The sequence below is a fragment of the Balaenoptera musculus genome, chromosome 7, assembly GCF_009873245.2.
Source record: "Balaenoptera musculus isolate JJ_BM4_2016_0621 chromosome 7, mBalMus1.pri.v3, whole genome shotgun sequence".
NCBI classification, from domain to species: Eukaryota; Metazoa; Chordata; class Mammalia; order Artiodactyla; family Balaenopteridae; genus Balaenoptera; species Balaenoptera musculus.
In genome coordinates, this window is record NC_045791.1 from 17,327,843 (window position 1) to 17,354,910 (window position 27,068).

Sequence of the window (27,068 nt, forward strand, 5' to 3'; positions counted from 1 at the left end):
TCAGCCAGCCTTCCGATCCCGCACTGCGCCCTCAGCAGTGAGGTCATTACCAACCCATGGGCTGAATGTGGCTGGGAGGAAGGTCTCCAGGGCCCTGAGAGCGTAAGTAAATCCTCAAATATTACATAGCTTGTGAGTGGCTCAGTCAGGATCTGCACCCATACTGTTGGCCTCTAAAGGCTTTCCACTTACCCATAATCCTCTGATTTCTCTCACGATAGTACCCACAATCCTCTGCTCTACCTCATGGGAATACCCACAATCCTCTGCTGTACTTCACCGGAATACCCATCATCCTCTGCTGTACCTCACCAGAATACCCATCATCCTCTGTGGTCTCTCATCAGAGTACCCACAGAACAAAAGGACCTTTCCATTTATCTGAATTTTAATGTCTTTCAAGGGCCCACTCAACTCCCTACCTTCCCCAGAAGCTCAATATGCTTCCTGAACATGAGGCAGCAGCAGGTTGGCTACTTTGAGGGAAATGCTGGTGGTAGGTTAATGAAAAGAAGACCCTGGTTGGAAGAACCTTTACCATGATGAGCAAGAAAGGAAAAATATACAGCTGAATCTAATGCCTTGTAGCACAGTGGTTCTCAGCCCAAGCTGCACATTAGAATTGATCTGTGGAGATTTAAAAATACTCATGCCCAAGCCACACCCCAGATCAATGAAATCAGAATCCCTGGGATGGAACCAGGACATCATAAATTTTTTAAACTCTCCAGATGATTTCACGGCACAGCCAAATATGAGAACCACTAGCAGAGAATGTAATTAATGCTACCCCTACAAGACTATAGGACTTGGAATCAAAGGACCAAGTCCACTGTGACCTGACACTGTATGACACTTATAAAGTCAACTGCCTCTGTGGAACTCAGTTTCTTCATCTACCTGTAAAGTGAACTTGAACTTTTTGCCCTTCCTATTTTGAAAGGTTAGTATGAGGATCAAATGAGATGATGCAGTGAAAGTGTAAGCTGTACATATTAATTATTATTGTGGCAATTTTCACTACTGATCCTCCAATGGTGATGTTCACATGCTCCGGAGAGAAGAGGTAATAAAAATGCACAGAGAAGAAAAAAATCCAATAATAGTTGGATTAGAAAAATTAGACATAATGACTCAAGAGAAATACAGCCTAGTTCGTATCTTAAGGATATATGTACAAGTTATTTTGTAAATGAAATAAAAAAGGCTGTCAGAGAACACTTGCAAATGGCATTGTTTTCAGATCATCACTTATAGTAGAAGCTTACTAATTCAGACTAAGGTATAGGCTTGGCTTTAATGGGGACAAATGAATTTACTGCGCTACTTTATTAATTTAGCATAGATACAAAATTTATTAGGGTGTGGTGGCAAACCCAACAGAACACACTTGGAAAAACATCTATTTTGATCAATTTACAAAACAATGGAACCATCATGAATTGCTACAGATATTTGGCTGTTTATTTAAACAGGGGAAGAATCTAAGTCATTTTAAGACCCCAATTCAATGGGCTTGCTCCAAAAGTTCCTTTAAACTTGTCAGTTTGACACCTGGTGCATTCCACAGAAGGCATAAAGTAAATGGCACTAGGATCATACCAGGCCCTCTACAGTTTCTTATGATAGTACCAGCCTGAGGTCTGGGTCCTGAGCATATGAAGGCGAGAGGACAAAGAGGTTTCTCGCTCTTTTTTATGCATATGGCACTTAGCAAACCACAGAAATGATGGTTGCAATTTGTACGTTGCTTTGCTGTCTTTCTCTTCCCTTCCATATCCCTATGCTGCTTCCTAAAACCTTTCTCCCTTGGTGCCCCTCTCCAAGGTGAAGTCTCACCCAGACTTAATAAACATAGGGGATTATAAGCTCCTAAATTACTTTAGGAAAATTATTTTCCTGTCTCCTTTCCTTCCAAACCCCAAATTCTAAATTTCAGTTTTCTGAGATGGGTTGATAGAGCAAAGCCTGCAGATTTAACTGGGTCACACTAACATGTGAAGGATTCCCCCTGAGTATGTATCTTCTTGATTCTTTATTTCTTACATAGAATGATGCTTTAACGGATGGAATTTCAGAGAAACATATCTAAGTGAGAAAATATTGGTAGATAGGGTATGGGGATGACAAGATTGCACAATGGGAGAAGATACCGCCAAAAAGGCCAGTCCTGTCAGGGGACCTGATCCTGGGTTTAGCCCCCCTGAAATGCCCACAGTTCTCATAGCTTCATCATTTTCTCCAATTTTGAACCTTTAGGTCTTTCACACCTTCTGTGGTGCTAGCCGATAGGGTAGGCTAGAATGAGGTGGGGTAAGAGGAAGCATGTGCGTATATGAAGAGAAAGAACAGATGAGTAGATAGATAAGGCTAGATGTTTAACAACCATAGCTACTGTTTGTTGAATACTTAGCATGTGTTATGCACGTTATCATACACTATCTCCAACTGTTAGATGAAATCATGTCTAGTGACGCACTTTGAAAACAGCAACTTTTCCGTTTAGCCTTATTCTACCCATTACAGAGAAGAGAAAAGTGAGACTCAAGTCGATTAAGTTACCCGAGATGACAAAAGCTAATTGAGTGAGAGAAACATGGGACCCGCTTCCAGGTCTCTCTGACTCTGAAACGTTTTCTTACTTAAATTCGCCTTCATGCATTCTCCAGCCACAATCCCTTATACGTGGGGTCTCTGGAAGGAGAGGGACCACCGAGAGCTCACGGCATTCTTTTTAATGGTCTACGACTTTCCTTTTCTCACATTGCTTCTTCCCTTTATTAATCTGAATTAGCTTTCCCACAGGGCCAAGAAGAAAAACTGAGCACTGCTGGCATCTATATTTGAATAAGCGGCCAACAGACTGACATGGGGGAGGGGCAGGGGACAACGTGTATTCAGTCACTGTCTCCATCCTTCCCGAGCCTGAGGTGTTTACACAGCCCGGCGCATGGGGGAGTGCAAATCCTCCACCTTTGGACCCTCGAACAGCTGGCATAAACCTTACGCGAACTAAGATTAGATAACCTCTCCTTCCAGGCAACAGCAAAAGTCTTAGCGGGAAGAAAAACAAACCTTGAATCTCCATTGACCTTCCACCTCCCCTTCACCCTGTAAGTCACACTTCCTTATGAATCTTTTCCCTGCATTCCTCACAGAGTTGAGCTGGCTAGAAAAGATCTTCCCTATCAAGGTGTTGACCGATTCACAAGCCTAGTGACATATTAGAATCACCTGGGGAAATGTTGAAAATTACCAGGGCCCAGGCTCAGCTGCTGGAGACTCTGTGGAATTGGTCTGGGCTGGGGCACAGGTGCGATGAGAACCTGATCATCGTCTGACCCTCGTCTTATAGTTGAGTTTTGAGGAAGGTCCTTTCTTGGCAGGTGGCTACTTTTCCCAAGCCTGGAAGCTGTTGTCAGGCTCAAGTACAAGATTCTAAGCCTGCAAGGGCTGTGGTCCTGCCTCTTCAGATGTGCCTACCAGGCCAGTGAACACCTGAACCCTGCGTTGGCTTCAACCCAGACAGCAGACCCCTACCCAGACCATTTTCCTCTCACCCCACACCTGGTGATTCTTCTTGCCACGCTGTGTTAGCTTGTGCGTGCAAAATCAGTAAGGACAACACAGCTGAAAGGTTACAGTATAAGAGAGATCTCAGCAATAAAAGATTTTTTTTTTTCCTAGCAGGCACTTTCCACTTCTTTCTTAATTATTTCCTAATTCCAACACTGTCCATTTTCCCCCCACACACAATTTTATCTCCATCTCAGAAAGCATTGATAAGCTAAGTCCTAAAAAAAAAATATTTAGTTTCGTAGCCTCATGTGAGTTAAGAAAATAGGATAAAAGTTCAAGGATTGATAATCATCGTGATTTTGCCCTGTTGAAATTCATTTGTTTCCTAAGAGGAAGAAATAACTGATATGCCTGCTTAATGATCTGACGTGCCCAAACTATTTGACCAAGCAACACAATTACGAAAGGGCAACATTCTTTGATTTCTACCCATACAACCTCCTGACCTGAGACACCGTCTGGGGTTTGCAAAACAAAGCCGGGCCCTCTGCTGAGATGAGCTGAAGCAAGCAGCTCATGTTCATTGACAATAAGCAGCTCACCTGTATGAAGAGAAGGTGAGTTTTCGGGGCACCATTTTATTCATAGGTTACGTATGCTTCAACAGAGAGACCGCATTCTGCTTTTACTTGATAGGAGTTCAGCTCTGGGTCAAAATATCTAACAGGAAACGTATTCGTGTCTGCACACAGAATGTAGGCAGAAATCGAGAATGAGAAAGAAGAGTCAGAACCTATTAAGCCAGGAATTTAAAATTTCCAAGAAGAATGTAGGTAACTATTTAAACTCTGAGTGATATTTGAAACTCCTCTATTCCTTTCAAAGTATTTCGTATGACTTTGGAATTACAGAGGTGAACCCTGTCCTTAGTCAGCGTGCTAACAGAGACTGTTTTGAAAACTTCTGGAAAGTCTTTCTGTAGGGTGTCAAATCATACATTCATCTTATAGAATACTTTCAAAGAGAAAAGGAATATTTTATGAAGGACAATGATTCTGGCTGCACTGAATCTCATCACTCTGGCTTGAAGAAATCCTGCCTCCTTTATCTAAACTTATTATATGAAGAGAGGATGCTGCTTAAAACTAAACAGGAAGAGGAAGGAAGAAAACCGCTTCCTCGAGGAACAGTTTCAGTCCTTTAGAACTTAACACACAATAAAAATACTCCCTTTATTACCATTACCCACTTCAGCAGCAATTCAAAGTTCACAGCAATTCAGAGAAAAGGCCAAATTTCTTCAAGCAGAATCAAAGGCACTTGAGACTTCCTCAGATTACAGGCCACGTAAATAAAAGCACTCAATAAAAATATTTCCCATCCCATTGTGTATCAGAATTTTATAAATACCTGTGTAAAGACTTAGCCACTCTCTCAACAGACGCTCAGTAGAATTTTAGATCATTTTTCCCAACTGGTGTGCACTCAGGGAATGTACTCACTACTGATCTATTGATTCGCATTTGTTCACCACATTTTGTTTAGGTAAAAAAAGAGAAACAGAAACACTTTTCGGAATAATCTGTATGAATTACAGTCAGGCTCTCTGTAGAGTTCTAAAGAGTTCAGATCTCTTGGCTAATTAACTGCCAGGGCACTTACTGAAATAAGTATTGTGAATGAAAGAATCAGTACAGATGCAGTTGAAATGCATATAGCACAGGCTGAACTTCATCTCCATTTTCTCCTTCGCAAAATGAGGAAAGAGGGGTGGTGGACTGCATAGGTTTTGAAGTACCTCACTAGTCCCCAACACATCTGTGGACCAGAGGAATCAAAATGACCCATCAAACTCAGAAACAGCCAAACAAGATAGATCATTCTAAGTCTGAAGATAAAAGAAGGTGCCTGGATAGCTGAATCTATTAAGGTTTCCTAAGGTGATTCTGATATTCAGCCAGGAAACAGAGTCAGGAACTTGGCAGCTCCTGAAAACCACAAATGGCAGTTTTGTCTGCATTTACATATGCTCAAGAAAAAAAAGCGCTATTATATTAGGAGCTTGGAAACTCACACTTTAAATATAGTAGGAATACTGTTATTTTAAAAAGCTTTCTTAGAAAGGTATCTTTTGTGATTATTTAATTTTCCAACCCTAACTTTTCTTTCGAGTGCACTTAAATTTTTGAATTTGCCTAAGGTACGCTTAAGTCATTATAGGGAGAGAAGGTGAAGTTTAAAGTAGAAAAAACAAGTCCTATGCCTGATAAGAATGATCATTTATAGACATTTCTCAAAAGAAGACATCCAGATGGCCAAAAGCCACATGAAAAGATGCTCAACATCACTAATTATTAGAGAAATGCAATCAAAACTACAATGAGGTATCACCTCACACTGGTCAGAACAGCCATCATCAAAAAATCTACAAATAGGGCTTCCCTGGTGGCGCAGTGGTTAAGAATCCGCCTGCCAATGCAGGGGACACGGGTTCGAGCCCTGGTCCGGGAAGATCCCACATGCCGCAGAGCAACTAAGCTCGTGCGCCACAGCTACTGAGCCTGCGCTCTAGAGCCCGTGAGCCGCAACTACTGAGCCCAAGTGCCACAACTACTGAAGCCCATGCGCCTAGAGCCCGTGCTCCACAACAAGAGAAGCCACCACAATGAGAAGCCTGCGCACCGCAATGAAGAGTAGCCCCCGCTCGCCGCAACTAGAGAAAGCCCGCACACAGCAATGAAGACCCAACACAGCCAAAAATAAATAAATAAAATAAATAAATTTATAAAAAAAAAAAAAATCTACAAATAATAAATGCTGGAGAGGGTGTGGAAGAAAAGGAACCCTCCAACACTGCTGGTGGGAATGTAAATTGGTGCAGCCACTATGGAGAGCAGTATGGAGGTTCCTTAACAAACTACAAATAGAACTACCATATGATCCATCAATTCCACTCCTGGGTATGTAATTTGAAAACCATAATTTGAAAAGATACATGCACCCCAATGTTCACAGCAGCACTATTTACAATAGCCAAGACATGGAAGCAACCTAAATGTCCAGCAACAGATAAATGGATAAATGGATAAAGAAGATGTGGTACATATATACAATGGAATACTACACAGTCATAAAAAAGAATGAAATAATGCCATTTGCAGCAACATGGATGGATCTAGAGATTATGTGAAGTATGTCAGACAGAGAAAGACAAATATCATATAATATCACTTATAGGTGGAATCTAAAAACAAATGGTACAAATGAACTTATGTACAAAACAGAAATAGACCCACAGACATAGAAAAAAAACTTATGGTTACCAAAGAGGGAAGGGGAGGAGAGGGATAAATTAGGAGTTTGGGATTAACATATACACACTACTATATATAAAATAGATAACCAACAAGGATAGCACAGGGAAATATACTCAATATTTTGTAATAACCTATAAGGAAAAGGAATCTGAAAAAGAAGATATATATACGTGTATATATATATGTATATATATATATATATATATACACGTATATACATATATATACTCACTTTGCTGTACACCTGAAACTAACGCAACATTGTAAATCAACTATACTTCAATTAAAAAAAAATTCTAACTTATGAAATAGAGTAATATCTCTGCTAGGCAGGACTTGGGCTTCAATGAGGAAGGCCCCAGCCTACGTCACGTTTTCTGTGTACATAAAAGAATCTGGATATATATTTGATGATTGACAGATTTTAGGATGACTAGAAAGGTTCCCTTTCCCCAAGCATCACCTGCTTAATCACATCTGAGACTACTTTTAAGGAACTATTTAAGGAAAAAGTCATTTTGATTTTCAATTAGATCACTTGGAATGGAAATAACTTGGGTATCAGACCGTACTGCTTTAAACACAGGCTAAGAGATCAATAACTGAGCTTAGGGCATCATTAGAAGAGATGGAGCTGGGTTCGGAAGCTACACAGCTCAGGCAGGGCTCTCCACGAAGATGGGAAGAGTAAAGGGGTGAAGAGGGCTGACTGTGGACACCGTTACAACAGGGTTGTGTACTATGCCAACCTCTCTGTGCCTCTCCTGGGACAATGACACGCTGCACCTCCTGACAAAGTTCCTGCACTCCATCTTTGTGGCGACCTACTCTGCCTGCCTAAAGGGTGCCAAGTCGCTTGAGGGACCCAACACTGGTGACATGTGACTCTGGGCAGGCAATCTAACAGCTCTGTACCTCAGTTTCCTCTTTTGTAAAATGGAGACATTTCAAATGGTTCTTGTGAAAATTCAGTGAGCTCACACTTGTGAAATGACTGAACTCTGACCAGTACATAGCAGCTGCTCAGCGTGTGTCAGAAGCGGGGCCTGGGGTGGTACGGGGGGCACAGCGCGGTAGGGTGATGTGCTCCATGCTGCATTTTGTGTAGACCAGGCCTCACGGGATTGCACAGAAGCATCAAAATCCCAGAGTTCTAAGAGCAAGAAAAAACCACTTGAAATCATCTTTCTGTGCAGATGGTTGTTGCCCTGAGTCTAGCACATGTTTTATTTAATCCAGGTATAAAAAAAAATAAGCCAGTATTTACAGGCTAAGAAACTGTTCATAAAAACTTGAACTTTCATCTTCTTTTGAAATGTATGGCCATCTGTCCACACTGGTGTACATTCTAAGTCATCTGGATCTGCTGCAGTGGGGCTGTGATTGCTGCCTTCAGACCAGACAGAGGCTCTTTGGTCAGTCTGCCATAGTCTCCACCACGCCCTACTGCCCTTTGGAATTAAACCAAGTGTAGGTTGCGACTGCATGGTTTTTAAAAGCAAGACTTTTGCCTTTGAATAACAAACAAACAAACAAAAAACAAGCAAACACCACATCTCTCTGTACCTATTTCCTTATCAAAAGTGGAAAAATAGAATGTAAACCCCCAGAGGACATACAATTGTTCTCATACCTGGCCTACTTTAACCATTTACATTATTTGGCAATTGTAGGTTTTTGTGTTTGTGATCCCTAAAGTAATCCAAAACCTCTTCAATCACAAATACGAAAGAAAGGAGGAACCCAGAGAGTTTAAGTGACCGTCTGAGGCCAAAAGTCTCGTTAGTGGCAGAAGCTGTACCACATGCAGGTTTTTTTCCCCCTCATTAGTGCTTCCATTTATCCATCCACTTTTTTCTTTCTAAATAAATAAAGCTAATGGGTTCAATTCATGTTCCATAGAGAAAAGCAGAGACAAGAGGAAATCTATCAGCTACAGCAAAGCAGCACAAAAGGTAGCTACAGACACAAGAGGACTTTAATGGGTAATCTATCATTAGTATTACGATTCTCTGTATCTTTGGTTGCCTGTGTTGAAATATTTTGAGAGATGAAGCTGAAGGCATATCGTCCTCTCAACTAGCTGCTCCATTTCATTTACACTGAATTGCCCCCGTTCATATCGAATCATGAATGTTTTTTCTAACATGTTTCCTAACTACTCAACTAAATGAAATGGTAATCTGATCTTCAAGAATGTATCACATGATACAGAAGAAACTCCCAAATACCTAGAAAGAATGAGCTAGAGAAAGAAACAGAGCAAGAGGGAAATGGAAGACGGTTCTCCTTTTTCAGTCTCCTCTACAGACAATCCTTTGAGGTCTTTTATTTTCCCATAATGAAAGGAATCTATCCTAGGTGCTAGGTATATCACTTTCCCTCTTTATATTGGTAATATTTCTCTTACTCATGGGCTTGTCTCTCCCATAGAAGAAATGTCAGGCACAAACATTATATGGCTTATTAATTGATTTCAGTTTCCTTTCACTTATTTTTGTATTTTGAGACAAGGATTTTGTGAGCTGGGAAGTTAGGCTCCGCCATCCGATTATCCCACTGATAACTGCTCAGTTTCATTCTATGTATCTCACTTAGGGAAGTCTGAGATTTATTTCTAGTTCTACCACTTAGCATCTGCCAGAGTTGAAACAGTCCTCTTGGAGACTCATCCTTAAGAATGAGCAGGTTAATATCTAATTTAGAGGCTGTTGAAATGAACAAATGAGATCCATTTTGTGTAAACACTTTGAAAACTGTAAAGCACCAAACATGTGTGTCGTGACAGTATGATGGTTATATTAAAATACCAGGGATATAAGATGTTCTGAGAAAGGCAGGCTGTGGGGTGCCTGACTCTTGAGTCCATGACAACAGAGACTAAAAGAAAAGGGAAAAGGATTGTTCAAAGGAAGTCCTAGGCAGGAGAAGAGTCTCTGGGGAGAGCAGTGCAATAGGTTTGGTGGCATCTTCCTTTCTGTTCCCAGAACTCGTGCAAGCTGATTTGTGGGCTCCTATCACATTGTTGCATATATTCAGTTAATTATCTGCCTTCCCTCCCCAATTTCCAGCATCCTATAAACTGAGCTTTCCAGGAAAAGGCCTCTTTGTATCTCCAGCACTTAGCTTGGTGTCTGCTAGGTACTGCCAGCCTGCTGGGTTCATGCGTTACTTGGTGTGATAGACAGAACAATGTCCCTCGCCTGGATATCCACATCCTACCTCATCCCCAAAACCTGTGAATATGTCACCTTACCTTCTATGGCCAAAGAGACTTTTGCAGATGTGATTAAATGAAATATCTCGAGATGGGGAGATTATCCTGGATTATGGGGATGGGCCCAATGTAATCACAGTCTCTTTATAAGAGGGAGGGAGGAGAGTCAAACTCAGAAAAAGGAGAAATGACAATGCAACCAGAGTTTGAAGTGATGTACTTTGAAGATGGAGAAAAGGGCCAAAAGCCAAAGAATGCTAGGATCTAGAAAAGGCAAGGAAATAATTCTGTCCTGAAGTCTCCAGAAAGAATGCAGCCCTGCCAGTACAGTGATTTTAGACTTTTGACCTCCACAATTATAATAAATTTGTGTGGTTTTAAGCCATTAAGTTTGTTACAGCAGCAATAGGAATCTAACATACGTAGGTCCAAAAATAAATGAATAACTGTCATTTGAATGAATGAATGAGCAAATGAATGGACGGATGACTGAATGGAGAGAGCTCTAAATAGCCAGTGGAAAGGCCTCGGTTCAAGTCCCAACTTAGATGATATCTAGCTACGTAACTTGGGCACCATCATTTCATCTCTCCAGAAATTCTCCACATAAAGAGTCGAGGCCATGGAGGCAGACTGACTACGGTTTGAATCCCTTCTAAGCTACTTCCAGGCTGCACCTTTGGGCAAGAGCTCACTTCTGGGAGCCTATGTCCCCGTCTATAACGTGAGGATAGTGACAGTACTTCCTGCACAGTTGTGGGGACCGAATGAGCTACAGTCTAGTCACAGTCAACGGGACTCTGAACTAGACAAATTAGAAACTGTGGTCACATAAAAATGGCATTAATGTCACTTCATGCCCAAGCCTTGAAATGATGCAAACTCTCCAAATTACAAAAAGAGTCAAGAAGTGCACAGTGACAAAGCCGGTGAAACCACTGACAGCCGCAGGGCGGGTCTGTCTCAGCTGCTGAACAGAAACACCTACTGACCTTTGAGCTGGTCCAGGTGAAATTATACAAGCTCTAAATGATACAAGTAACCAACTCTGAGAAGTCTTCAGGAACACGCCCCTTGAACAAACTACCACCGCCCTTCACGTGCATGCTTGGCAATTAGCAGGGGCCTGGAACTCAGAAAGCTGTTACTCTACTGTTACTAACTTGATGATAAAAGCCTCAGAACAAACACTTCCATGATGGAAAATAAAACCCACTCCAGCTTTCCTGTGGGTCTCAGCTTTGCATGGGCCTCTGGCTCCTGTCAGAGAAATCTTACAGTTGGAAAATCTGAGTCAGGTGTGCTAATAACCCCCCATATTATGAAGCAATAAATTTCCCAGCTCTTACCCAAAACAAAGAATGCGGCTTCAGGGAGTGTAAACTATGCACTCCACTGGTTTCACCACGTACATCTTGCACAGCCGATTTTCCTACTGTCCGCCATATTTAGAACACTAGGACGATTGAGGTGGCAGGGACCTCCCTGGGACTCCGTGCCACCCTTCTCTCTGTTGTCATGTCTTGAATCCCCAGAGGACAAAGTTGTGCCTCGTCCACAATAAAAACTCAATAAATAGCTGTTGAATGTATAAATGACCTTTATGGTTCATGTAAACCAAACCCCTCTCCAGTTTTCCAGATAATGAGCCTGAGGCCAATGAGAGCAATGGCTGAAAAATCCCTTCCGTGTAGCATGAATTCACATTAGTAACTGTCTCCTCTCCAGAGAGAAGAGCTGATTTCCCAGATCTAACAGACTGGGTGATTAAGAGGAAATAGTTGGAAAGCACATTTTAAAAAGTCTCTCTGTTTTTCTAAGAAGCTTCCGGTTTCACAAAACAAATTCTGATGATAAGAGTGTATACCATGGGGCTTCCCTGGTGGTGCAGTGGTTGAGAATCTGCCTGCCAATGCAGGGGACATGGGTTCGAGCCCTGGTCTGGGAAGATCCCACATGCCGCGGAGCAACTAGGCCCGTGAGCCACAACTACTGAGCCTGCGCGTCTGGAGCCTGTGCTCCTCAACAAGAGAGGCCGCGATAGTGAGAGGCCCGCGCACCGCGATGAAGAGTGGCCCCCACTTGCCGCAACTAGAGAAAGCCCTCGCACAGAAACGAAGACCCAACACAGTCATAAATAAATAAATTAATTAAAAAAAAAAAGTTTAAAAAAAGAGTGTATACCATGGTTTTGGCTAACAAGTGTGTGAAGAGATTAGCAAAGAATGATGAAAAGAAAATAAGAACTTGGGGAAACAGAGCCACAAGGAGGAGACTGGAAAAAGCACAGGAGGAATGTTGAATTACTTCACTCTAATTAAGCCTGGTGTTACCTGTGATGGGACAGAAGACTGACATTTCAGGTTCATGTGACTCTTTAAGGCTAAACAGAACCATTTAATGCAGAGTCAAGTCTGAGTTTTTACTTATACATCAATTTTCTGCCAAAGCAAATATAATACCTAGGAAAGATTCAGAGCTAGAAGGACTTAAATCCCTACCCTTACTGTAGGCGACCACACATCAGGAAAAGCCGGGCATGCCTCTCCTATGTGAAGGCCACCTCAAGAAGAATCTAGAACTTTACCTGAGAAATGGATTTGAGCGGTTTTTCTACTGTTGTTATGGAGCTAATTTTGTTTTCACGATTTTTTGATGGGGACCATTTTTAAAGTATTGAATTTGTTACAATATTGCTTCTGTTTTATGCTTTGGTTTTTCGGCCACGAGGCCTGTGGGATCTTAGCTCCCCAACCAGGGATTGAACCCACACCCCCTGCATTGGAAGGTGAAGTCCTAACCACTGGACAGCCAGCGAAGTCCCTATGGAGCTAATTTTTATCTCATCCAAGGCGGCTTAAATCAACCCCTTATACTGCTTTCACTGGAGATAGAGAACAGTTGTCCCCGTTGTCATACTGTAGTTCCGTAGATGTCTCAAGAGTCAACGATTTAGGACATAGACTTCTTAAGGTTAATTCTATCTAGATTTCTTAACTTTACATGATACTGTGACTTTTATTGTCAGATTCCTCTCAATCTTTGTCATCACAAGTTGGGTTGCAGAGCCCAGAACCCGTGAATTCAGGGACGCTAGTGTGAAATGATCTTTACCAGCCGGATTCCTAGGCTTGCCTCTCCAGACCCACTTGCTTTTTAGCTGGCCAAAACCTAGGGCTGCCCAGTGATCACCTTAAACTTTGGCCCATTTCCTTTCCTTCTTTAGCTTTTGAAAGCCCCCTATGCATAGTCGTGCAATGGATATTGGGTGTCTATTTGTGATTTTCAGTGCTTTTCAATGAAAGTCCTACATTGATCTAGATAGAGAGCCTGCGCTCTTTCTGCTGTCAGAGCCTTCTCATCTGTATGGCCAACTTGGGTCATGCTCAGATTAGATGCCCTGCTTCCCAGCCTGGTCACTTCACTAGTGTTAAAACACCGTGGGATAAGGGCTATCAGAAGATAACTTGTTGGGACTTCCCTGGCGGTCCAGTGGTTAAGACTCGGCACTTCCAATACAGGGGGCGTGGGTTCGATCCCTGGTCGGGGAACTAAGATCCCATGTGCCACGTGGCGCAACCAAAAAAATTAATTAATTAATTTAAAAAAAAAAAAGACAACTTGGTACTGCATTGACCACTGACTCTCTTTGGACCTCTATAGACTCCACATGGCCTGAGGTGCAAGACCACACCCATGAGCTGAGAAGACAGGCATAACCTCGGCCAGCTCTTCCATGTCCCCTCAGTCTCACCATCAAACTTGTCACCTCACCAGCCATGATGCAGTCCCTGTGAGCTTCTTACTCTCCAGGAGCCTGCCATGCACGTTCACACCACTGCCCCTTTACCTAGGCTTCCCTCTGCCTGGAATGTTCTTTCTCTTGTTCTCTACTCCTCAGGTCCACCTTAAATGTCAGACCTCTGGGAAGTATTCTTTGCCTTCTCCGGGCAGGAGGAGTCAGTGCCTCCCCTGTGTTCCAGAGAATGTTCCAGAGAGGCTGTAGATGCCTCTCTTACAGCCTTGACCGCAGAGTACCGCGATACTTCTATAGGTCTCTCTGCATCTCTATAAACGTATTTTTTGCACCTGCCTAAAACCAAACCTACAATTCCTTTCACAAAGTACAAGAAATGAATGAGTTAAGTGAATGTGTACAGTATTCCTCAAACAGAGGTGACTGGTGTGGATCCCAGCACTGGGGTCTGGACCATCCTTTTTTATTTATCTCCAGGTTAGGGAGGACAGAGCTAGAGAAATCCAAGCAAAACAAGCCAACCAGTATCCAGCCAAGTGTAAGACAACGTGGTGTACCTGATAGACCATTATATTAACAGTTTCTTCTTTTTTCTGTTCTGGAGGTCCTTGACTCTGCAGTAGATTTCGTACTGTTTCTTCCATCCTGAAGAACAAACAAAAATAAATAAATAAATAGACAGGTAGATAGATAAATGAATAAATGATTTCTTAAGAAATGTTTCCTATTAACATGGGTCTGTTCCAGTTAGTAGAAATCATTCTTTAGTATATTATTCCCTAAACTTAAACCTGGAAATCTCTTTTCTCTTCTCTCTCCTTCATCCCCTATATTAAGAATCTGTCGTGAAGTCCTTTGCGATCATTCTGCAGAATGGCTCTGGCTTCTCTCTCTCTTTACATTCAGGTCTCTATCCTTGGCCTCCTATGCTATACACATGCAAACATCTCCCAACGTCCTCTTCACTTTCCATTTGACACAGTGTCACCCCAGTAAGTTTCCTGAAATACCACTTTGACTTTTTAAAATCAGTTTTCAAAGTTGACAAATCCTACATGAATCCATTTTCACCATTAATACACTGTTATGTCTTTCCATGGTGGTCTTTCTATGTCAGCACACAAAGATCTATTTTTTTTCAACTGCTTCCAATATTCCATGATGTGAAGGCACCATAAATTATTTAACCATTCCCCTGCTGATGGAATTTAAATTACTTCAAAAAAGATTGCTATTTGAATTAAGAAATATCTTTACAAATACATCTTAGTGCACATTTATGAGTAATTCTATAGGTTATAGTATAATATATATTGTATGCTGTAATCGTATTTTAAATACCCACTTCAAACCCTTCCCCTTCCCAAACCCCTCCCCCAACCCAAAGTAAAGAGTAAAACACACACACCCATTTCCATTTCCAGGCATTGCCTCAGGCTGTTACTACTTCTTGGAATGCCAAACCCTTTCACCTTCTCTTGGGCCATCCATCTTTCAAAATCCACCTCAAGTTTCACTTCCTAGAGACTTCTTTATTAGTCCCCTACTTCCATGAATTCTTATAGCCCTATACTTTAAATCATTCATTCTATCACTTAAAACTCTCCACTTTAATACTCAAAGATTTCATGTATGCATGCTTTGTCTTCTGAAGTAAAATTACAATATTTGATGTAGAATCATGTCATGTATTTATGTGCTTCCTCAATTACAGATAAAGTAGGTACTCAGTAGACATTATTATAGAATCCCTTGTTAATTCGTTTTAAAAAATATTAAGTGCCTACTCTGTAACAGGCACTGACTGTGTATGTTCAAAACTATGTTCGAATGGCCTTATCCTTGGGACTCATCCGTGAGGATTCATGGACCAGAACTCTGAGAGCAGGCTTGCCCGAACTGAAACACAATGGACACAGTGCTCTCATGCCCAGAGCCTGATTCGGCTGTCTTTTCAAGGTCCCATCCTGAAGCAATGTATTTTAGTGACTCAATTAATCCTTAGTTTAGGAGATTTGTCGGGGGAAGCAGGCTGACCCAGCACCTCTCCCTCACTAGGACTTCTAGCAAGACAAATTAGGGGCTCTAGGAGGCCTCTGAATTCCCAGAAGTGGCAAGACCCTTACAGTAACCAAGGTAGTATGGTTCAGAATGCCAACTACTCATATGGCGCATCACTACTTAGCAGAAGAGTAAAGACACTGCGGATGAACTGGGCCAATCCAAACCTGGATTATAACAGGGGAAATTCTGCCTTCACATGTGATGGCACCAGGATTCATTCAGGATTTCGAGAAGATGGTGGACGCTGATTATGAGTGCGCAGAGAATGATTTGTGACTATATGTTTACTCAAGCCATCTCTTCATGCATCCAGCCAGGAAAGCAAAGTCTGTTCCCTATATTTTCATATATCTTATGTTATTAATGATAATAAAATTAAATAGTACTTTTAACTTGTCAAAGACCTCTCACATCTATTAATCATTATAATGCACTTTTAAAGTATCATTATATCTCTGTGGTAGATGAGAAAGCCAAGGTCCAGAAAGGTTGAATGGCTTACTTACGGGATCACGGTTAGTTGGACAGGGAATTAGGATTAAACCATTTTCATGACTGTAAAAACAGCATCCTTTTTCCACTAGGCCTTATTTACATTCAGGGAAATGATCTGAAATGAAGGGGAGTCTTAACTCCTAATTAAGAGTTGTCTTTGTGAAAACCTATTGGATGCTGAACCCAAGAAAGCAACAATATTATTTCTGACCTGGGGAGAGCTTTATGCGAAAAGAATAGGTGTGAAGAAGTCACAAATTCTGAAATAGTAAGTGATGAAAGCCAATTTCTAATACTTTATTTCATTTTATATAAACAGAGACAACCTCTTGAATGACAGTAGATTTTCCATGATATTTACTAAATCTACCATAAATAAGAAAAATAATGATAATGGTAATAACTTGCTCAACATCACTCAGCAGGGACTAGCCTCTTGTTTCCTAAATATTAGTCTACTTTCTTCCTATCTTCGCACAGTGATTGAAAGTCTTTCTTATTTCAATCCTTATTTTATTCATTTATAAACATTTGGCTTAATTATGGGCCAACAGTTAAAACTCAAATAAAATCTTGTCTTTGTCATCAATAAATTAAAATACAATTCTGTCTCAGTGCATATCTTGCTGAATTATCTCTTCTGTATAATTAAAAGTTCTACGCACAAGTTGCTGGATCAAAAAGAAAAACATTTATTCACCTTCTCCCCGTTCTTCTTGGCTTCAAAGTTTAAAAAAAAAAAGAAAGAAAAAAGAGGGGGTGGAAAGAAAGTTGTTAAAACAGGATCTCAAACAGCCTAGACCCATGGTAACACGGTGAACACTTTTCTGGCACAAATTCATGATTAATTAAAACCAATTTCATTTCCAAGCTACAGCTTGGAACAGAGTTGTAGGGACCCAGCCCTACCCTTGGTAAAAAATTAAGTTGTCTCATCTTTCATAACCTTTATGAATCTGCTAACAGAGAAATATTTTGAACCTGATAGGAATATACCATTATTCCCTAATGATATCTTTTTAAAAAAAATTCTCATTTAGCAAACTTCTCTATTTTCCCGAAAATCAAAGACTATGAAGCATCATCCATTGTAGTGTAATGCCCAATGACATTTTACTTTGTTTTATTATTTTGATAGCTGATGTATGAGGGATTGCATTACCAGTCTGCACACAGAATAATCTATCATCTGTTTCTCAGATGTGACTAAAAATAACACAATTCCTTTCCCCAGGTCAGGCATGGGCAGAGTTTTTGTTTTTGTTTTTAAATTGCTGATTGGTTCAATCTATCATTAAACACTTAGCTTAATTAATGCCTTCTAGTTCTTATTTTTTTTTAAACAGTTTCTCTTTTTTTTAAAAATAAATTTATTTATTGATTTATTTATTTATGGCTGTGTTGGGTCTTTCATTTCTGTGCGAGGGCTTTCTCTAGTTGCGGCAAGCTGGGGCCACTCTTCATCGCAGTGCGCGGGCCTCTAACTATCGCGGCCTCTCTTGTTGCGGAGCACAGGCTCCAGACGCGCAGGCTCAGTAGTTGTGGCTCACGGGCCTAGTTGCTCCTCGGCAGGTGGGATCTTCCCAGACCAGGGCTCGAACCCATGTCCCCTGCATTGTCAGGCAGATTCTCAACCACTGCACTACCAGGGAAGCCCAATGCCTTCTAGTTCTTTTTTGTTTTTTCTTTTTCTCTGACTTGAGATTAAATCCTTTCTTCCTCTAGTAGCTATCATAACTAAAAACTGTCTAGGCCAAAATTATACTTAGTGAGATGTAATAAATTCTAATGTACATTAAGTGAACTATTTTTAAAAAGTTAAGTCCTACACAAGTCAGAAAAAATAAACCAAATTCATATGCAAACAGCATATTTCAAGTAACATAGATATAAATGTAGGAACTGTATTTAATTGAAAATAGATTCCGTGTTTTAAGGTACGTATCATTTAATTAATAAATTTTTACTATAGTATTTCCTCTAGGGGAAGAAAAAGCATAGGTTTTGCTTAAAAAGGGCACTAACTTAAAGTTAGAAAAACAGAACATTAAAAAGAACACATGAGAAGAATAACAATTCAAAAGCACATAAGAGCTGGATTAGTGAGGATCTGAAACAAAATCTTCTCCCTGTACCCAGGGGTCCACCTTTGTCACAGACCCCCTTCTAAAGAGCAGATGACTGGGGAAGTTGTCATTGGATCTGCATCCATGTCTCACAGAGACAGTCTCCCTACCCAACAAAGGAAGATCCTTCTGGAAGTAAATATTCAAAGACAATTGTTTCCTGAATCCTTTCAAGGCAGGAAACTACCTAATCATGCAGGGCCTGATAACATCAGGAGTCTCTTTACCAGCAGAGAATATGTTTTGAGCCCTGAAGAACTTGACTCATTCAATAATGAAAATACTATTAGAAAACACAATCCCAGGGCACACTGGGAGCTGTTCATTCTAATAGCAGGTAAAGGAAAGTGAACTCTTCCACATCCCTTCCTTCCTCCCCAAATTTAGCCCTCTCTTTTGCCTAATGACACTCTGGGAACTGATCAGAACATTAGACTGAAGCGTTCTTTTGTGACTCTTGTGATCAGATATTCAGTTTAGCATGTCATTTTTGACAGAAATAGAACAAAATGAACACAAAACAAGAAGCCACACTCCCCGGCTCAAACTAGTAACTGATGAGGCTCTTTGAACTAAAAGCTGAACCTAATCATATTTTTGTTTTTAAGAAATATTTTAAGCTATGTATTTGCTGATTAATCACATTAATAAAAATAAAACTAATAATGCATTACTCAATATCCTCCCATATGTTCCTTTGTGAGAGGCTGCAAGACCAGAACCCACCCACTTCTGCTAAGAAGTACATGCCATATTCTCTTCACCTACACCGTGCACTTTGTTGACAGCTGCTGCTGTGACTTGCAAATTGCTTCTCCTTGTGTTTCACTGTATTTGACTAGCAATCTTCTCATTTTGAGAAAGTGTGTCAGTTTAAGCAAGGGTGCTGCCATGATTGAATTTCATTTTAAAGACAAGAAGAAAGGGACTGGGGTTCAAATAGAAAGAAGGCTGAGGGGCTTGAGCCACTGTAGCACCTCTCCTTCACCTGGAGCCTCCTCCCTATGAAGTCATCCCATGTGACCCCATATAGAGAACAGCACTCATCCGGCAAGGTCAAAGGCCAAAATGGGGACAAGCATCCTTCCCATATCTGCTGGAAAAAAGAGAAATGCTTACAAGACAGTCTTTCATTGGATGACTATTAGCAGGGTTAAAAAATTTAAGCACACTACCACTGGGATATTCAGAAAAAACACAATCCATTTACAATCCATTTACAATCCATTTGCAAGTATATAATCAAAAATCTTTTTTCTTGAGCCTCCACACGCTGACTAGCACTAACTTTTGCCCAAATCTTACTATAAATCCTACACTTTGTCTAACATGACGGATTTTTAAATCCATTGAGAAACAAGTGTCCATCAACAAGAGAATATATAAGCAACTGTGTTAACAGGTAAACCTCAAAGATATTGCCAGTTTGGTTCCAGACCACTGCAATAAAGCAAATATTGCAATAAAGCAAATATTGCAATCAAACAAGTCACACAACTGGTTTTCTATTGCATATAAAAGTTACGTTTATTCTACACTGTAGTCTATTAAATGTACAATAGCATTATGTCTAAAAAACAATGTACATACCTCAATTAAAAATACTGCTAAAAAATGCTATCATCTGATAAAACAGGGTTGCTGCAAAACTTCAATTTGTAAAAAAAATATATATAGTATCTGGGAAGTACAACAGAGCAAAGTGCAATACAAGGTGTGCCTGTGTATATTTCCCACATTGGAATCCTATTCAGTAACAATAGGAATAAGCTGATGCATGCAATGATACGGAAGAATCTCACAAACATTATGCTGAGTGAAAGAAGCCACACACAAAAGATTAAATACTACATGATTCCATTTGTATGTAACTTTCGTACAGGAAAAATTAATCTATGATGTAAAATTTAAGAACAGTGATTGCCAGGGAGGGCAGAGACTGATTGGTAAGGGACACAAGGAACTTCCTGGGATGACACTGACATTCTGTATCTCCACAGGGGTTTGTATTGCACAGGTGTAAGCATTTGTTGGGATTCATCAAAGGCTACATTTAAGATTTGTGTATATCACTGTATATAAATTTTATCTTGAAAGAAAAAATGCACTGCAAACAAATATGGAACTTTAATTAGTGCTATACATGCTCAAGTATGTACATAATTTGGGGTGAAATGTAATGATGCCTGAAGTTTACTTTGAAATGCAGCAACGATTAGATAGATGGATGGAGAGAGAGATGGATACATGGCTAGACATATGGTAAAGCAAGTACAGTAAAAGTGAGTGGTAGAATCTAGTTGTTGGGTATACAGTGTTCGCTGTAAAATTCATTCAACTTTTTGTATATTAAAAATTGTTTATACTAAATTATTGACAACGTTTTGTTCATTTGTTTTTAAAAGTAGACCTTATCTCTTGGGTAAAAATGTCGAAGAGAAGCAACTGCTTTTCTTCCATAGATGGTTCCTAGGTGTATTTAGGTCTGGTTGCATGGATCACAATCTTTACAGAGAAAGGAGACTTGGGTGTGGTGCCATCTTATATCTGGAGAGAAGTCACTTGTCTACAGATTTGTTGCTGGCCCTTCTGCTTCTATGTCTGAAGGTCTTGAGGCTGTTCCCAGTCTGTTTGTTCTGTTTGATCAGAGCCTGGAGGTATGTATGGCACTCTGACCTTCACCTTAGCTTCTGCTTGCTACACTGTTCTGAATCTTGGTCGCCACTTCCAATGAGCTTGCTGACCTGGCAGTTTATCTTCAGACACATCTGTAAGAGTGCCCTTGACCTGCCATAGCAGGCCCACTGGGTCTCCAGGCAGCCCCAAAATTGCACAGAATCTGAAGAAAGCCTGGAAAGGTAAAACCCACAATCTCCTTTGTGCCTGAGCATGGTGGACCACCAACTGGATGCTCTTCTTTCCTTAAGGAGAAGCCTTTCCTTTGTACTTTCTTTACACTCTGCACACTTTTCCATCATAGCCTTACAGCATCTTATTAATGATCTCTGAGTTCCTTGAGGTCACTGACTGTGTCTTGTTTATTTTATCTCTAACAGCTAAGCACAGCTAGTGTTGCTGACTCGGCGTTCAATGAAGTCTTTTTTGGGGGAATGAATGAATCTAATAGTTTTTTCACACATTCATTTCCTGGCTCCTTATATTTTCATTTCCCCATAGACCCATATGTAGATGTAACTGGTCAGAGAGAAGCAGTAACAAGAGAGAGGTACCAGCAAGACTAGAGGGGCTAATTATTAAGCTGCGACACGTGGGGCTAAGATGCAGGGCTCCTGGTCATTAGTAAAACAAATCAAATATCTCCTAGAAATAACTCCCTGCTCTTTTTGTCACATTTAATATGCAGTCCACAGTTCATATGCTTCATTTGCAACTAACTAGCTTAGATGGTTAAAATATTATCCTTATAAGGCCAGGGTTTTCTAGATTCAATCCTTAGTCTGGACATCCTTTACCATCTAGCAGACTAATCTCTGCTAAGAGACCTCAGGGCTCTACTGCTAGGGGAGAAAAGATCGGAGAATTATCTTAATGAAGAACATATTTTGCATGGCCTCACATATCGTTTGCTTTTAAATATCTTTTTCCCATTCTACTCCCATTGCTTTCCTCGACAACCCATCCTCCCTCCCCAGTTTAACTGCAGTGCAAAGCTTTCCTCAAGTTAGGGAGGGGAAAAGCTGACTAATTTTCAAGATGAAACTGTTCATGTGGAAACTTCACTAGTTTAGAACTAGGTTCCGCCCAACTGCACCAACTTGTTTCCTTAGCAAATGAGTTTCCTCACTTAGAAGCTAGAATATCTAAGCATGTAAGCAGGGACAATCCACAGGCTGGCCGTGACTTTGATGTTCTTAACCCAATCTCTGCTTATCCTGGCTCTAATAGTTGGGAATAGTAAATCTACAGTGACAATGAAAAACTGCACTGAAACTGAAACTCACTCTGGATAAATGTTGGAAGCCTGGGATTTCTTATTTCTTTCTTAGATGATATATATTTTTAATTCAGCACGAATTTTGCAAGTATAATGCCATTGCCCAGGACCACAGGCTCTATTCACTCATGGGGAGTGCAACAGCATTCATAAACAGATCGAAAGGTGCTAGTCTAATTTGAATTACTGCATCATATTCACTCCAGGGCCAGCTGTATGTGACAGAAAGCAACATAAATTTTCTCATAGGCAGGCTTACGCTAATCCTGCATGGGAGATCACTGCATGGAGAAAGGCAGATTTGGAAGAGGGCAGGGAAGCAGAGAGTTGCATTCACTCCTCGCAATTTTCCACATGGAGTTGAAGGGAATTCCCTAAATGTTTTTCCTTTTTCCTTACTTCATTTTTTTTAACATCTTTATTGGAGTATAATTTCTTTACAATGATCTGTAGTTTCTGCTTTATAACAAAGTGAATCAGCTATATGTATACATATATCCCCATATCTCCTCCCTCTTGCGTCTCCCTCCCGCCCTCCCTATCCCATCCCTCTAGGTGGTCCCAAAGCACCAAGCTGATCTCCCTGTGCTATGCAGCTGCTTCCCACTAGCTATCTATTTATTTTTTAAAGCAGTATTATTTATTTATTTTTGGCTGTGTTGGGTCTTCGTTTCTGTGCGAGGGCTTTCTCTAGGTGCGGCGAGCGGGGGCCACTCTTCATCGCGGTGCACGGGCCTCTCACTGTCGAGGCCTCTCTTGTTGCGGAGCACAGGCTCCAGACGCACAGGCTCAGTAGTTGTGGCTCACAGGCTTAGTTGCTCCGCGGCATGTGGGATCTTCCCAGACCAGGGCTCGAACCCATGTCCCCTGCATTGGCAGGCAGATTCTCAACCACTGCACCACCAGGGAAGCCCCTAGCTATCCATTTTATATTTGGTGGTGTATATATGTCCATGCCACTCTCTCACTTGGTCCCAGTTAACCCTTCCCCCGCCCTGTGTCCTCAAGTCCATTCTCTACAACTGCATCTTTAATCCTGTCCTGCCCCTAGGTTCTTCAGGACTACTTTTTTTTTTTTTTTTTAGATTTCCATATATATGTGCTAGCATACGGTATTTGATTTTCTCTTTCGACTTACTTCACACTATATAACAGTCTCTAGGTCCATCCACCTCACTACAAATAGTTCATTTCGTTTCTTTTTATGGATGAGTAATAGTCCATTGTATATATGTGCCACATCTTCTTTATCCATTTATCTGTCGATGGACACTTAGGTTGCTTCCATGTCCTGGCTATTGTAAATAGAGCTGCAATGAACATTGTGGTACATGACTCTTTTTGAATTATGGTTTTCTCACAGTATATGCCCAGTAGTGGGAAAGCTGGGACGTACGGTACTTGTATTTTTAGTTTTTTAAGGAACCTCCACACTGTTCTCCCTAGTGGCTGTATCAATTTACATTCCCACCAACAGTGCAAGAGGGTTCCCTTTTCTCCACACCCTCTCCAGCATTTATTGTTTGTAGATATTTTGATGATGGCCATTCGGATGGGTGTGAGGAGATACCTCATTGTAGCTTTGATTTGCATTTCTCTAATGATTAGTGATGTTGAGCATCCTTTCATGTGTTTGTTAGCAATCTGTATATCTTCTTTGGGGAAATGTCTATTTAGGTTTTCTGCCCATTTTTGGATTGGGTTGTTTTTTTTTTGATATTGAGCTGCATGAGCTGCTTGTAAATTTTGGAGATTAATCCTTTGTCAGTTGCTTCATTTGCAAATATTTCTCCCATTCTGAGGGTTGTCTTTTCATCTTGTTTACAGTTTCCTTTGCTGTGCAAAAGCTTTTAAGTTTCATTAGGTCCCATTTGTTTATTTTTGTTTTTATTTCCATTTCTCTAGGAGGTGGGTCAAAAAGGATCTTGCTGTGATTTATGTCATAGAGTGTTCTGCCTATGTTTTCCTCTAAGAGTTTTACAGTGTCTGGACTTACATTTAGGTCTTTAATCCATTTTAGCTTAATTTTGTGTATGGTGGCAGGGAATGTTCTAATTTCATTCTTTTACATGTATCTGTCCAGGCTTCCCAGCACCACTTATTAAAGAGGCTGTCTGTTCTCCATTGTATATTCTTGCCTCCTTTATCAAAGTAAGGTGACCATATGTGTGTGGGTTTATCTCTGGGCTTTCTATCCTTTTCCATTGATCGATATTTCTGTTTTTGTGCCAGTACCTTATTGTCTTGATTACTGTAGCTTTTTGTAGTATAGTCCGAAATCCGGGGAACCCGATTCTCCAGCTCCGTTTTTCTTTCTCAAGATTGCTTTGGCTATGCGGGGTCTTTGTGTTTCCATACAATTGTGAAATTTTTTGTTCTAGTTCTGTGAATAATGCCATTGATAGTTTGATAGGGATTGCATTGAATCTGTAGATTGCTTGGGTAGTATAGTCCTTTTTCACAATGTGGATTCTTCCAATCCAAGAACATGGTATATCTCTCCATCTGTTATGTATCATCTTTAACGTCTTTCATCAGTGTCTTATAGTTTTCTGCATATAGGTCTTTTGTCTCTTAGGTAGATTTATTCCTAGGTATTTAATTCTTTTATTGTAATGGTAAATGGGAGTGTTTCCTTAATTTCTCTTTCAGGTTTTTCATCATTAGTGTGTAGGAATGCAAGAGATTTCTGTGCATTCATTTTGTATCTGCTACTTTACCAAATTCATTGACTAGCTCTAGTAGTTTTCTGGTAGGCATCTTTAGGATTCTCTATGTATAGTATCATGTCATCTGCAAACAGTGACAGCTTTACTCTTCTTTTCCAATTTGGATTCCTTTTATTTTCTTTTTCTTCTCCGATTGCTATGGTTTAAAACTACGAAAACTATGTTGAATAATAGTGGTGAGAGTGCACAACCTTGTCTTGTTTCTGATCTTAGTGGGAAATGGTTTCAATTTTTCACCATTGAGAACGATGTTGGCTGTGGGTTTGTCATATATGGCCGTTATTATGTTGAGGTAAATTCCCTCTATGCCAACTTTCTGGAGGGTTTTTATCATAAATGGGGTGTTGAATTTTGTCAAAAGCTTTCTCTGCGTCTATTGAGATGATCATATGGTTTTCTTCTCCCTCAATTTGTTAATATGGTGTATCATATTGATTGAATTGAATATACTGAAAAATCCGTGCATTTCTGGGATAAACCCCACTTGCTCATGGTGCATGATCCTTTCAGTATGCTGTTCGATTCTGTTTGCTAGTATTTGTTATAAGGATTTTTGCATCTATGTCATCAGCGATACTGGCCTGTACTTTTCTTTCTTGTGACGTCTTTGTCTGGTTTTGGTATCAGGGTGAGGTGGCCTCATAGAATGATTTTGGGAGTGTTTCCTTCCTCTGATATATTTTGGAAGAGTTTGAGAAGGATAGGTTGTTAGGTCTTCTCTAAATGTTTGATAGAATTTGCCAGTGAAGCCATCTGTCCTGGGCTTTTTTTTGTTGGAAGATTTTTAATCACAGTCTCAATTTCAGTGCGTTGTATTGGTAGCTTATATTTTCTATTCTTCTTTCCTGTTCAGTCTCTGAAGGTTGTGCTTTTCTGAGAATTCATCCATTTCTTCAGGTTGTCCATTTTATTGGCATATAGTTGCTTGTAGTAATCTCTCATGATCTTTGCATTTCTGCAGTGTCAGTTGTTACTTCTTTTTCATTTCTAATTCTATTGATTTGAGTCTTTTTGCTTTTTTTTGGTGAGTCTGGCTAATGGTTTATCAATGTTGTTTACCTTTTCAAAGAACCAGCTTTTAGTCTTATTGATCTTTGTTATTTTTTCCTTAATTTCTTTTTCATTTATTTCTCATCTCATCTTTATGATTTCTTTCCTTCTGCTAACTTCGGGTTTTTTCATTCTTCCTCTAATTGCTTTAGGTGTAAGTTTAGGTTGTTTATTTGAGATGTTTCTTGTTTCTTGAGGTAGGATTGTATTGCTATAAACTTCCCTCTTAGAACTGCTTTTGCCACTTCCCACAGGTTTTGGGTTGTCATGTTTTCATTGTCAGTTTTTTCTAGGTATTTTTTGATTTCCTCCTTGATTTCTTCAGTGATCTCTTGGTTATCTACTAGCATGTTGTTTAGGTTCCATGTGTTTTTATTTTTTACAGATTTTTTCCTGTAATTGATATCTAGTCTCATAGTATTGTGGTTGGAAAAGATACTTGATACGATTTCAATTTTCTTAAATTTACAAAGGCTTGTTTTGTGACCCAAGATATGATCTATCCTGGAGAATGTTCCATGAGCACTTGAGAAGAAAGTGTATTCTGTTGTTTTAGGATGGAATGTCCTATAAATATCAATTAAGTCCATCTTGTTTAATGTATCATTTAAAGCTCTTGTTTCCTTATTTATTTTCATTTTGGATGATCTGTCCTTTGGTGAAAGTGGGGTATTAAAGTCCCTTACTATGATTGTGTTACTGTCGATTTCCTCTTTTATGGTTGTTAGCGTTTGCCTTATGTATTGAGGTGTTCCTATTATGGGTGCATAAATATTTACAATTGTTATATCTTCTTCTTGGATTGATCCCTTGATCATTATGTAGTGTCCTTCTTTGTC

At 40.2% G+C, this 27,068-nt stretch overlaps 1 protein-coding gene across 1 annotated transcript in view; it reads right to left on the bottom strand.

The window, feature by feature from the left end:
- Positions 1 to 27,068, bottom strand: part of NCKAP5 (NCK associated protein 5) — a 953,343-nt gene that overhangs the window by 313,976 nt on the left and 612,299 nt on the right. Inside the window, exon 6 of the mRNA XM_036858046.1 lies at positions 14,368 to 14,455. Coding sequence (XP_036713941.1) covers positions 14,368 to 14,455 — 88 coding nt within the window. The remainder of the gene's footprint in view (positions 1 to 14,367; positions 14,456 to 27,068) is intronic.